This window comes from Erpetoichthys calabaricus, chromosome 8 (genome assembly GCF_900747795.2).
Source record: "Erpetoichthys calabaricus chromosome 8, fErpCal1.3, whole genome shotgun sequence".
Lineage (NCBI taxonomy): Eukaryota > Metazoa > Chordata > Cladistia > Polypteriformes > Polypteridae > Erpetoichthys > Erpetoichthys calabaricus.
Window position 1 is genome coordinate 194,242,233 of NC_041401.2, and position 13,138 is coordinate 194,255,370.

A 13,138-nucleotide genomic window follows, 5' to 3' on the forward strand; every position below is an offset into this window, starting at 1 on the left:
AACGTATAAATGTCTATGCGTGGAAGTGTCTGTGTGTATGTGTGTCTGTCTGTCTGTCTGGCCCGGAAGTGAGAGGTGGAGTCAGGGTAAGAGCTCCGCCTCCGAGGAAACAGAAGCTCATTTAGCGGCTAATAACACAAGGGAGGCGAGCACATCGGTAAAACGAAACCACAGAAGAAAGACAGTCGCTTAGCCACTAATACACAAGCGAGATGAGCGCGAAAAGAGAAGAAAAGGCAAAACGCTATCCCTTTCACTTTTCCTCCCACTGCAAATACACAAGTGAGACAAGCGCGTAGGCAAAACAAAACCTCCAAAGAAAGGCAGTCGCTTAGCTGCTAATACACAAGCAAGATGAGCGCGTCAGCAAAATGAATCCTCCTAGGAGAGAGACACTCAGAGCAGTTCCTTTCAATTACCTGACTTCTCTACATTTCATTTTTTTTTTTCTGACAATTTCAGTAGTTTCTAGGACCCCGGGCTTTTTACAGCACGGGCTTACGCAGTTAGTACAATAAAAAGGCAAAGCAGACAATGTTGGATAATAATGATAAGCGGAAATTGAATACGAAAGAATAAAATCTCATAATCAAGTGAGGCGAGTGCTAAGCTTCTTTGAATGCGCCGACCACAGTGATGTCCTGCACAGTAACTGAACTGCAATGACGAGATCAATTCAAAGTAGGAATGGCGCACTGATTGTGAAATTGGTGGGAATGAAAACCAGGACTGAGCTTGTGCACCGCTGCTCTGTGTTAACTCTCATTTTCAGAAACTCAAATACATGTTAATTATTAAAAAAAAAAACCCTTAACTCAAAAATTCAAAAGTATGTGTTTTTTTTTTGTTGTTGTCATCATACATTTTGAAGAGTTTGTGCTACTAATAAATGTGTCAATGCTAAAAGGCTTTTACAGGGTTGTTTATAGTTCTAGGGTGTTGTTACCGTGTTAGCCATTATGGATGGAATGAGAAGTCAAGCAAAATGAGCCCTTTGATTGGCTAACTAGAAAGATTACAACAGGCAGGCTTTGGGGGCGACTCGGGCCCCTCCTTCAGGCAAAATGGAATCATAATAATAATAATACATTTTATTTATTTGTAGGCACCTTTCTAAACACTCAAGGACACCAAACAATAGATAATACACAGATTATAAACAAAACTAAAATACAAAAGTTAAAATCAGACAGAGCAATTGTAATCAAAGAGAAAAAGCCGTCTTAAACAAATGAGTTTTAAGTTTAGATTTGAAAAGTGAAAATGATTCAATATTTCTAAGCTCAGATGGTAGTGAGTACCAGAGCTGGGGAGCAGAGCAACTGAATGGTGGTAAGACGGACGAAGGGGACAGTCAAGTGGATGGAGGAAGAGGATCTGAGGGTACGGGAGGGAATGGCAACATGGAGGAGGTCAGACAGATATGGAGGGGCGAGGTTGTGGAGAGCCTTAAAAGTTAACAGGAGAATTTTGAATTGAATGCGAAACTGAACTGGAAGCCAATGAAGCTGCTGCAAAACGGGAGTGACATGGTGAATAGAGGGGGTTCTAGTAATGACGCGGGTGGGCAGCTGAATCCTGGACCAGTTGAAGCTTATAAAGAGACTTACGAGAAAGACCAAAGAAAAGGGAATTGCAATAATCCAGACAAGAAGTGACAAGGCTATGAACGAGGATAGCAGTGGTGTGGGGCGAATACAATTAATGTGACGCAAGTGGAAATATGGAGACCGGGAGATGTTATTGATGTGGGACTGAAAGGATAAAGTACTGTCAAGGATGACACCTGTGGGGAAGGGGAGACAGTTCCCATGCTCAAGGCACTTACAGAATATAATAAAGAACGGCAGAAGATACAGTATATAGCATTGTACAAACCAGATAAATAAATAAAGAAGATTAAGACAGTAAATTCTGAAAAAAAAAAACAGACAACATAATTGATGGCATAGCACACACATACAGGTTACATTGGCATCTTGACAGAGAAGTAAACTGAGAGAAAGGTAATAAAGTCAAGTAGAGCTAAAAGCCTTCCTGAACAGAGTTGTTTTTTAAAAGAATTCATGGAGTCAGCTGATCTCATTAATTTCAGTAGGTCATTCCAGAAGCCTGGGTGCTATACAGCTGAAGGCCCTGTCACCCATACGGCATAGATTAGTGTGGGGCACAACAAGATTACCAGAATCAGAAGGACAAATGATCAGTTTTGGATAATGTTGATTTTGTACCAATGAGGAGAACCTCCGTTTTGTCACTTGTTATTTAATTTAAGAAAATTTGAAGAAAACCAGGATTTGATTTCTGCTATGCAATCAATAAGTGAGGAGGGTGGAAAGGAAACAGTAGGTTTGCTAGTGAGATAGAACTGGGGGTCATCAGCATAACAGTGGAAGCTGACGTTATATTTACGAAAGATATTACCAAGGGGAAGGAGGTAAATAATGAAAAGGAGGGGTCCCAGGACAAAGCTCACCTGAAGTAACAGCGGTGGGTTGGAATGTGAACGTTTTAAGCTGAACAAACTGAGTGCGGCCTGAGAGGTAGGATCTGAATATATCTAATGCAGTGTGGGTAATGCTAATCGAAGATAATCTATTGAGAAGAGTCGTGTGACAAATAGTGTCAAAGGCTGCACTCTGATCAAGGATGATGAGAATAGGAATTAAAGCAGAATCAGCTGCCATAAGGAGGTCATTAGTCATTTTTAGAAGTGCCGTTTCTGTACTGTGGAGGGGACGAAAACCAGACTGGAACTGTTCATACAGATTATTTTGAGATAAATAAGAATGAAGTTGAACGAATCATAATTGTAATCAGAATTGCTTTGTAATTGATAGTTTGTAATTGTTTGTAATTGATTACATTTTGCCTGAGTTGCCTGGAAAGCCAATCAAAGGGTTCATTTTGCTCGACTTGTCACTACAGGGATGTTTGAAAAGAGCGTCCCTAAAATTGCAAATATGTGGTTTAAGCCGAGTCAACGCAAAGCTGTCCAAATGTATTCTCTGGCCTTCTCAAGCCCTCAGTGTGTGTGCCCCTCATTGCCTCATCACTGAAAATCAGGCAGGGTGAAAATGCTTCGCGTTCCCCATCCCTTTGCGTTTTTGGTCTGAAAAGTCGGACCTTTTCATTTTTTGTCCTCCGCGTGCTGAACCAGCATCTTACAGTATATGCTGTTGTCCTTCCAGTAGTATCAGGTGTCCGTGAAGGGCTGCGCTAGAATGCTAGAAGGATGATGGGACGCGAGTAACTTGAGATTTTTATTTCACGGACATGTTCTGATTTTGGTTGCCGTTTGTACAGCGTTCCTCCTCATAGAAGCCCATCTCCACGAGATTAAAATTATTCTATGGCCATCACTACAAACAGGGCAGGGTAAATAACATAAATTAAAACGAGGATCATTTTTGAGTGAAGCATTCCCAAAATGCAGAATAAGAGAAAGGGAAAAAAATGTCAGGCTAATTAAAGCATGAGATCCGCTGAAGACGATAGAAGCCTCACCGAGTCTCGTTGAGTCGCAGGGGCTCCTGCAGGGTGGACCTTCAGAGTCGCCGCTCTTTGTCACCGACGGGCCGACTGAGACTTTAAAGGCGCCACTCAACTGCTGCTGAAACCTTTTTGTGTGATTAGAAGTCATGACTTTGACGTGCCAGTGAGGAGCAGCGGCGTCTCAGGTATTCTCAACACAAGAACCGCCTGTTGGAATCCTCTGTTGCCATTTAAGATGATACGCGGATATGAAAGTTGAGAATCGGAAACTCTCTTAAAATCCGCACTGTGGCCAACATCGGCTCAGGAGAAGAACGTCCATCTTTGCATTGCGCAGTAACCCCAGTGACAGGACAATATGCCCCGTGCCTTTACATGCAATAAGGGGTTGAATTTGAACACTGGGCTGCTAATCCTATTCATCAGTTTTGCTGGATTTGCTTTATTGATTTGAGTTCTTTTGCGAGAAATGATTTGTTTTAATGTTGTGCACTAACCCTTTCTGTTGTTGCTCCACTTTTTATATTTAAATATTCAAAATTCTTGCTGAGCATTTGCTTTTCTTTAAATTGTGCAGTTTGTCTAACCCTATCCTTTAACACTAGAATTACCAGAGCCTACGAAAAAACTTGTAGATCTGTCCCACCTTAAATCACTTCTCATCCCTCCGTCAGCGTCCTTTGTCCTGTAAATGTGTGGATAAGCACCAAACAGCAAGCAGCTTACTATCACATCCCTCACCCCGCACAGTTTTCTCAACTCAAGTCTGTTTACCTGCGTGTCAGTTGCTTACAGTTGTTTAGAGTGAGAAGTCAAGCAAAATGACACCTTTTATAAATACTATATCGTTATTTGGAACACTTGCATTTCATGTGTGTTCCGTGTCTACATCAATCTATGTAAAGACACTGTTAAAACAGAAACGTTTTTCATGTTTTTTGAGCATGCCTGTGTCGCTCAAACACAGGAAGCTCTGCAGTGTACTTGTGACTTACTTACTTCCTACCGCATCAAGTCACAAGTACACTGCCGAGCTTCCTGTGTTTGACTGACACGGGCATGCTCAAAAAATACATGTGTATTGCCACGAAAAGTGCATGCAGACACTTCAGTTCGCAAGCATTGGTACAAGAACGCAGTCACAAGTACACTGCAGAGCTGTAGTGCGTCTTTATGTGAAAACAGCAGAGGATGAAACTGAATAAAAAAAAAAAACAAAGCTAACCTTTACAAGTATCATAAATTACACCGGCTGTTACAGACTCAAATCAAATGTATGTTTTTATTCTAAAATAGTAAGAATAAGAGCAGTTCACTTCTGAAAACAGAGTCGCGCGGGATTGAACTCGTGACCTTTTGATTACCAGTCAGCAGTTGATACCGTTGTGCCACCAAGGAAGTCATACTAAATGTGTGTCAATGTCGCATGCTACCACGGCTTTTTTTCTGCACTTATATTTTTGAATAAAAACGCACTTGTTCTGTTATATTTGTACCTTTTGTGAAAGTGTTTATTTGATATTTGGAAATCAGGCTTAACACATTATACACTTCATGTCTACATTTTGTCAATTATTACTAAAACATGAAAAATGTTTCTGTTTTAACAATGTGTTTACATAGATCGTTGTAGACACGGAACCCACATGAAATGCAAATGCTCCAAATAACGATATAGTATTTATAAAAGATGTCATTTTGCTTGACTTCTCACTCTAAACAACTCTAAGCAACTGACACGCAGGTAAACAGACTTGAGCTGAGAAAACTGTGCGGCGGTGAGGGGATGTGATAGCAGGCTGCTTGCTGTTTGCTGCTTATCGACACATTTACAGGACAAAAGACGCTGACGGAGAGGTGAGAAGCGATTTAAGGTGGGATGGATTTTTGAGTTTTTTCATAGGCTCTGGTAATTCTAGTGTTAAAAAATGCTGAGTTTTTTGTTTTTCATTATTTTCGTTTACTTGTTTTCTAGAAGAAGCAGACGGTGGAGACAAGCAGAAGAAGCAACTTTCAAACCCTCACGTGGAACTTCGTGAGTAAAAAAGACTCATCAGTTGTAATTAGCAAAGGGCTTTACTCAAAGTTTGGTCTCGGCCTAAATTCAGGGGGGTTTTTACTTTGTACCTCACACTTCTGGTTTTGTGTCCTGGGACTTCCAGGCCCGGTCACTGACTGAGCGGAGTTTGCATTCTGTTCCCATGTTCAAGGTGACTGTGGACAGTCATGAAGTTCAAGTAATACGTATTGCATCACTGCATACTTCATAAGCTGCGCACTCGTGCTGTGCTGCTGATTACATGTAGACAGAAGTCAAGGCGAGACACACAGGTGATTGGAGACAAATTTACAGGCAAACGTCAACGTAGGAAGTCCAAAAAAAACAAGTAGGAGACAATAAAAGGACACGACATTAATCAGAGTCAAAAATCCAAATCTGCAGCCAGGGCCTACTTGAACAATCCGCTAAATACGAATCTCGACGTTTCAGTCCGAAGATACTGTTTATTGGAATTCTGTCTGTGTGTCCGTCTGCGTGTTTAAACACGATAACTCAAAAACGCAACGAGATAGATGGATGAAATTTGGCCTGTGGTTGTTACACCAAAATTATAGATCTGTATGAACTTTTGGGCCAAATCCACCAACCAGAAGTGCTACTTTACCTGAACACACACTCGATTTTTTTTTTTTTATTTATTCAACTTTACTTTTATAATAATTGTTCAATATACAGTAAAACCTTAGATTGCGAGTAACTTGGTCTGCGAGTGTTTTGCATGACGAGCTAAAATTTTTAGATAGATAGATAGATAGATAGATTATTAACGTATCTTATTTTATAACGTATTTTAATAAATTTTAACTTGATAAACGAGCGAGGTCTTCAACAAAGACCTCACAAAGCCAGAGCAGCCCGTCAAAACTCAAGACGCATTAAATTAGCTTAGCATACGACTCTTAGACCAGCCGGTGACATCCTTTCATTTCATATTGTCACAAAGTTGCTTGGCTTCAAAAGCAACAGCTGCCAAAAACATTTCCAAAAATGCCCACTAGAGGGTGAAAACACCGTCAGAACGCCCCAACTAGAATCGAAAAGGGCCAAGAGGAATCTCGATGAAATAAAAAGGTTCATTTATAAGCCCCAAAGCTCCGTAGAGCTCAAGGAGAAGCCAGAAAAGTAAACAAAATGCTAATACAGCATCCAAAAAATCAAGGAGGTTGAAAGCAGAGTAGAGGTTCAACAACATCAATCCACACGATCTCAGTATGAAATCCAAAAAACCAAGCAGGGGTTCAAAATACCAAAAAAATGGAAAAGCAAGAACAAAGTACAGCAAAATCACAAGAACTCTCTTCAGTGAAGTGCCAGGACTCGCGGGGAGGCCCTCCCTTAAATAGGGTGGAGGTGATGGGCAGGTGGCTCCACCCCTTGTGGGACCCGCCCACAAAGCACAAGGGACAGAAGTATAACCAAAGCCCTTCCCCTTTTCCAACATACAATTAGAATAAATGATAATAAATTGTACAAAATAATGAAAAACCAACAAGAAATAACCATTTGAAGACTTGCTGGCTGAAATATGACATTTACTGCTCTCTTGTTTTAGTTTTGAACTAATTTCTAATTTGACCCTAGGGTTATTTTTTTTCTTCTTATCAGTCAGTCAGTCATTACCCAACCTACTATATCCTAACACAGGGTCACGGGGGTCTGCTGGAGCCAATCCCAGCCAGCACAGGGTGCAAGGCAGGACACACACACCCACACCAAGCACACACTAGGAAAAATTTAGGACCGCCAGTGCACCTCACCTGAATGTCTTTGGACTGTGGGAGGAAACCCACGCAGACACGGGGAGAACATGCAAACTCCACGCAGGGAGGACCTGGGAAGCGAACCCAGATGGGTCTCCTAACTGCGGGGCAGCAGCACTACCCACTGCCCCACCGTGCTGCCCTTTTTCTTCTTGTATTTAGGGTAATTTTTTTTTTTCTTTTCTTGGGGACAAATAAAGTCTATTTATCTAATCTGATCAAATGACTAAATCATCTCAATTTTCTTTGACTGTGGCAGCTGATATACAACCCATGTCAATTACTGAAATTATTACTGAAAAAATTAACTCAGAAACTCCATAAACAACCCAAGCAGCCACAACAGACCTGCAAAGCCTTCCGTTTCTTTTAATGCGCTAACACAAATTCTTTTTATTGTTCTCCTTTTAGAGTTCTCCGATGCCAACGCAAAGTTTTACTGTCGGATCTACTACGCTCAAGAGTTCCACAAGATGCGGGAAGAAATAATGGAGAGCAGTGAGGAAGGCTTCATCCGCTCTTTATCACACTGCGTTAATTGGCAGGCCCGAGGTGGAAAATCTGGCGCCGTTTTCTATGCTACTGAAGGTATGAAAGAGCCGTTTTAATTAAAGGTTTTTCTTCCTTTATGGATTCCTTATGTTTGGAAATGGCTTTTAACTCGGTGAACGAGTACCGATAATGAGACATAACAGGAGTAAAGTAGAAGGCTATGACAATTCATGAAACACGGTAATGTGATCCTAGTGGCATTTGGGTAATGGGGTAAAGAAATGAGGCGGCGTTTTACTTGTCTGTCCTATTCATAGTTTATGCAAAAAAAAAAAAAAAAGGACAATGGCTGGTGGGTTCTGTCAAGGGAAACGTCAAAGTCGTAAATGAGCTGCTAAAGCAAATGTGATTACAGATCAAGCAGCTGCTTCACATTCTGGCAAATGGATTGTAGATGATATTACATTATCTGAATAACACATCAAAGAGGTACGGCACTCCGATCAGCGAGTAGGAAATAACAGAAAAGAATGATGTGCAGAAAAAGGACGTGAACAATGAGAATTAAAGGAAGAGTCGCGAGGAGAGGAGCAGCTGACACCTGATCACGCAGAATGAGAGCTGAGACAGCAAAGCTGGAGAATAACGGCGATGAATGGGGCGCACGTACACGTAGCAGGAATTTTAACCTTTAAGAAACGGTAAAAATAAAGGAATGTCAATAGTAATGAAAAAGACAACAAAGTGAAACAATAAAACAGTTGAAGAGATAACGGAACTGGGGTTGGTATTTTAACAAAAAGTACAAAAACAAAGAGATGTTTGTTATTATTCATCATTTTCCTTTCCCTTGAGAGGCACTTTGAGATACTTTGGCACATTTAAAAAGTGTTTTTGAACCTGAAACCCCTTTTAGGTCTGCGTAGGTCAAAGCAGGCTAATAGAATTTGGGGCCAGGCTGCATGAGGTGAGGCCTATGTCTGGGCAGGCTAGGGGAGGCCAGTCATGCACTCCTCACCTCATTAAGTATTAGTCACTTGGGGTTGTGTCCTGGTGCCTTAGTGCTCAGTGTCTCCTAATCCGCTGGTCACCTTAGGTGGGTCGTCACCTTAAGTTTAAAGCAAAGGCTGATTTAGGGCAGTGAATTGCCAGCGACAGTCATGGCGGATCAATGTCGATTTGCCTAAACTGTCTGCGGCGACCCATCGTGAGACACTTTGCAAACCGTACGTGATTCTTCCTTTTTCAATACAGCGGCCACCTGTAACCCAGTGGTTCTCAAACTGTGGGACGGGCCCTCCTAGGGGCGGCGCGAAATAACAAAAAGGGGCGCGTGAAGATGTGAAAAAAAGAAAACAAGAATCGAAATATGAAAAATACATCTATTGAAACCAAAACAAATTAACTTAAATTACATTCTGATACTGGAAAAATAAATATAGAGTTAGATAAATGTTGATAAAAGTTAAGTCGGTATAATAAAATATGTATCTATGATATATTATCAATTAAAAAAGAACAAATTGGTATTAGGGGGCTCCTTTCAAAAAACGTTAGGGGGGGGGGGCGCAATTAAAACTGTTATGAAAACTCAGGTCACAAATACTTAAAGGTTGAGAAACGCTGCTGTAACCCAAAATTTAACCCTTAAACTGCCAGAACCAGCTATAGTCAGTTCCCGGTGTAATTTGCCAGCACGCCGGAGCCGAGTATGTTCAGTGACGTACATTCGTTGAACTGAGATAAAAATACATGCCAGCTTATTGTTTGTTTGTGTGCTGTATTCAAATTAACAATCTCCCCTTAGTTTAGCATCTGCTTGACAGCAAAAACACAAATTTCTTTTTTTATATAATTGTAAATAAATTTGGGCAACAAGGGGTTAATATCAAACGTTGATTATTCCTTTTCTCTTTTTTTTTTTTTCCTTTCCTAGATGACCGGTTCATCCTGAAGCAGATGCCTCGCTTGGAAGTTCAGTCGTTTCTAGATTTTGCTCCCCATTATTTCAGCTATATAACAGGAGCCGTGCAGCAAAAGGTACAGTAAGAAATGCACTAGCAATGCTGCGGTCATTTTTATCTTAAAATATTCCTTATTTTACATCATTTCCTAGACCTGTCCATTTTGTATTGCTCGCTTTTCCAGTCCAGAGTTTCCTGGAGCCACGGCTCATCTATATAAATGTAATGAATTATTATTATTATTATCCGTGATACACTTCTGCCCAGTTTGTTCCACGCCACCCTCACTTATGCTGGGCACTTTAGGATCACCGCTTCACTTACCACTGAGCTTACCTTTGGGAGGACCACAAACAAGACTCTACACGGGGGGTCGAGTGTCGAGGGTCAGTTGAGTAGAGTTGAGCACTGTGCCGCCCTGGGAGCTGCGATCTAAGGAACAAGAGAAATTCATTTTTATTTATGATGAAGTGCTAATGCTTCTTGTGTTAGTGGTTCTCATTGAATAGTTTAGTGCGTGGAGTTTGCATGTTCTCCCCGTGTCTGCGTGGGTTTCCTCCGGGCGCTCCGGTTTTCTCCCACAGTCCAAAGACATGCAGGTTAGGTGGATTGGCGATTCTAAATTGACCCTAGTGTGTGTTTGTGTGTGTCCTGCAGTGGGCTGGCACCCTGCCCGGGATTGGTTCCTGCCTTGTGCCCTGTGTTGGCTGGGATTGGCTCCAGCAGACCCCCGTGACCCTGTGTTCGGATTCAGCGGGTTGGAAAACGGATGGATGTATTATGCACACAGAATGAAGTGATGCAGACAGGACGCCTTTATCCAAATGACAATCAATAACTAAATCGACTTATCGCTGCACTGGTCAGAACCACGCGCCGTCACTAAACGTGACACAACTGCTTTTGTTGCTGTGATTGGCTGTTTAGTAACCTGTGACTGACAGGTGCAGACTGTTCCGTGTCTACTGGTGCGAGTGGTCCAGATGGGAGGACTTAGTAAAGTGACCACACAGGATGGCTGAGGTCTTTAATTCCAGTGTCAGTATATAATCCACATGCTGTAATTTAGCACATACTTGCTGGGACTAAATAATCCTAGTTCGCTTTCAATTAAATTAGAACTTTAGAATAATGTTGATAATAACACCCCCTTCACCCCAACGAGCCCCCCAGTTTTATTCAACCCTATTTCCTCCAACTAGAAAAGGATGCAGAAACGGGTTGGATTCTCTCCAGGTGATGTGTTGTTAATTAGCCAGTGCAGTGAGCAGCTAAAAATGTTATAAGCTGAAGCATCTTCACCCGAATTATTATTATTTTTATTCAGGTTATAAATCCTGGCAGTTAGGAGTTTTGACAGTTCGGACTACTTGTCAAACTGTAAGAATCTTATAATATCAGCAGAAAATCATTACAAGAAAAGTTATCAGGGCTGACACTCAAGCTGGCAATGGCCAAAGTCAAGATCAAGACCATAAAGTTAAAAAGAAAAAGACACATTTCTGATGGCACAGCAAGTCTCATGCCTGTTACCTGAGCTCTTAATATACACCGGGGTCTTAAGGGTGGCACGGTGGCACAGTGGTAGTGCTGCTGCCTCGCAGTAAGGAGATCAGAGCTCATGTCCTGCATCCTCCTGCATTGTGTCTGTGTTGGACATGAAGGTTAGCTGGACTGGCGATTCTATGCTCACCCCATCCCAAACGTGCGTGGTTTTTACCTGATTATCTTCTCTGTTTGTTACGTTTCTTTGCAGTCCCTTCAGTTAAATGGTGCAGTCATCGACTTTCCTAAAGGAAAGTTCAGAAAGCAAAGAAAAAGTCAGATACTGAAAAATAATTTTTAGTTCTCCGTTCAAAAGTAAACCCTCAGCCATATTCCCCAAATCTCACTGCAGCACCCTTAAGCAGCTGTACGGCCATCGACCCCTGCTTTGATTTCTCTATGATATAAAACTGTTGATTCATCGGTTACCTACAGGGGATTCTGCAGACACTCGGACCCCTTCACTTTCTGTGCACTTCACTGTGTTGTGGGTTTAATTTTAAATGGTTATGTTTGTCGTTTTTACCCACCCAGCTACACTCGATAGCCCATAATGACAAAGTGAAGACCTGTTTTCAGAAAGGTTTGCAGATTTTTTAAAAATCAAAAACTGAAATCGCTCATTCCTAGAAGTATTCAGATCCCTCATTCTGTACTTTTGTAGAAGCCCCTTTGGCTGCAGTTCCAGTGTTGCTGAGTGGGCCTCTAGAAGCTTCCCACACCTGAATGGTGGCAGTTGATTGCCCCCCTCCAGGTAGACCACCTCAAGTGACCTCAAAAATGAAAAATCAACCTTTTATTGAATTTATTAAAAGGATGCAACATTCCATACAGTCAAGTCAAACTTAACAAAACCAAACTGAAATCGGCGCCCACCCATGAGAAAGAGAGGAAGGCCAACAGGCCAAGAGAAATAACTGAGAGTCTTAAAGAGAGAAAGGAGTCTTTTACCCCAATATAAAGGCTTATTGTAAAATGTTATCGATGAGGTCCTGCCAGGTTTTCAACAAGTTTTGCGCGGATCCTCTTAAGTGAGAATTTGATTTTTATCCAATTTCAGATAATATACATTGGGTATAGAAAAGAATCCCCTTTTTTTTTTGCTTAAATGTAAACTCACACTAATATTTCTTCCCAGCTTTACTTACTCAGTGCAATCTCTGACATCCAAGTGAAAGATATCACAGCTACAGTTCAGAAAGAATAAATCAAAAACAAGAACTCCTGAGATTAATAAAGGATCCCCCCCAATGTCAATGTCATTTTGTTGACCCCCCTTTTGCTTTAATGACAGCCTTGAGTCTGTTGATTCTTCTCTATCAGCTTTGCACACCTCGATTGTGTAATATTTGCTCCCCACTCTTCTTTACAGTTGAACTGTTCAAGTTCGGTCACATTGGATGGTGAGCATTGGTGGTCTGCTATCTTCAGATCTTTCCACAGATTTTCACTGTGATTTAGGTCTGGGCTCTGACTGGACACATGAGGACATTCACTTTTTTCTCCTTCAGCCACTAGGTGGTCAATTTTGCTGTGTGCTTCGGGTTGTTGTCGTGTTGAAAGGTGAACATTCTGCCCATCTTCAACTTTCTGATAGAGGGTAGCAGGTTTTCCTCAAGAATTTGACAGTATTTTGCCCCATCCATTTTTCCTTCTACCCTAATGAGAGCCGCAGGCCCCCCCATGACAGGATGCTGCCCCCTCCATGCTTTACTGTTGGTATGGTGTGTTGTGGATGGTGAGCTGCATTGGTGTACCGTTTGGTATTGAGGGCAAATAGTTTGATTTTGGTCTCATCTGACCAGAAGACCTTTTTCCAC

At 41.6% G+C, this 13,138-nt stretch overlaps 1 protein-coding gene across 4 annotated transcripts in view; it reads left to right on the top strand.

Annotated features, from left to right (window-relative positions):
- pikfyve (phosphoinositide kinase, FYVE finger containing) overlaps positions 1 to 13,138 on the top strand; it is a 158,262-nt gene that overhangs the window by 122,981 nt on the left and 22,143 nt on the right. For all 4 annotated transcript variants that reach the window (XM_028808040.2, XM_028808042.2, XM_028808041.2 and 1 more), the window contains 3 exons: positions 5,471 to 5,530; positions 7,729 to 7,905; positions 9,746 to 9,849. In XM_028808040.2, the coding sequence (XP_028663873.2) occupies positions 5,471 to 5,530; positions 7,729 to 7,905; positions 9,746 to 9,849 (341 nt within the window). The remainder of the gene's footprint in view (positions 1 to 5,470; positions 5,531 to 7,728; positions 7,906 to 9,745; positions 9,850 to 13,138) is intronic.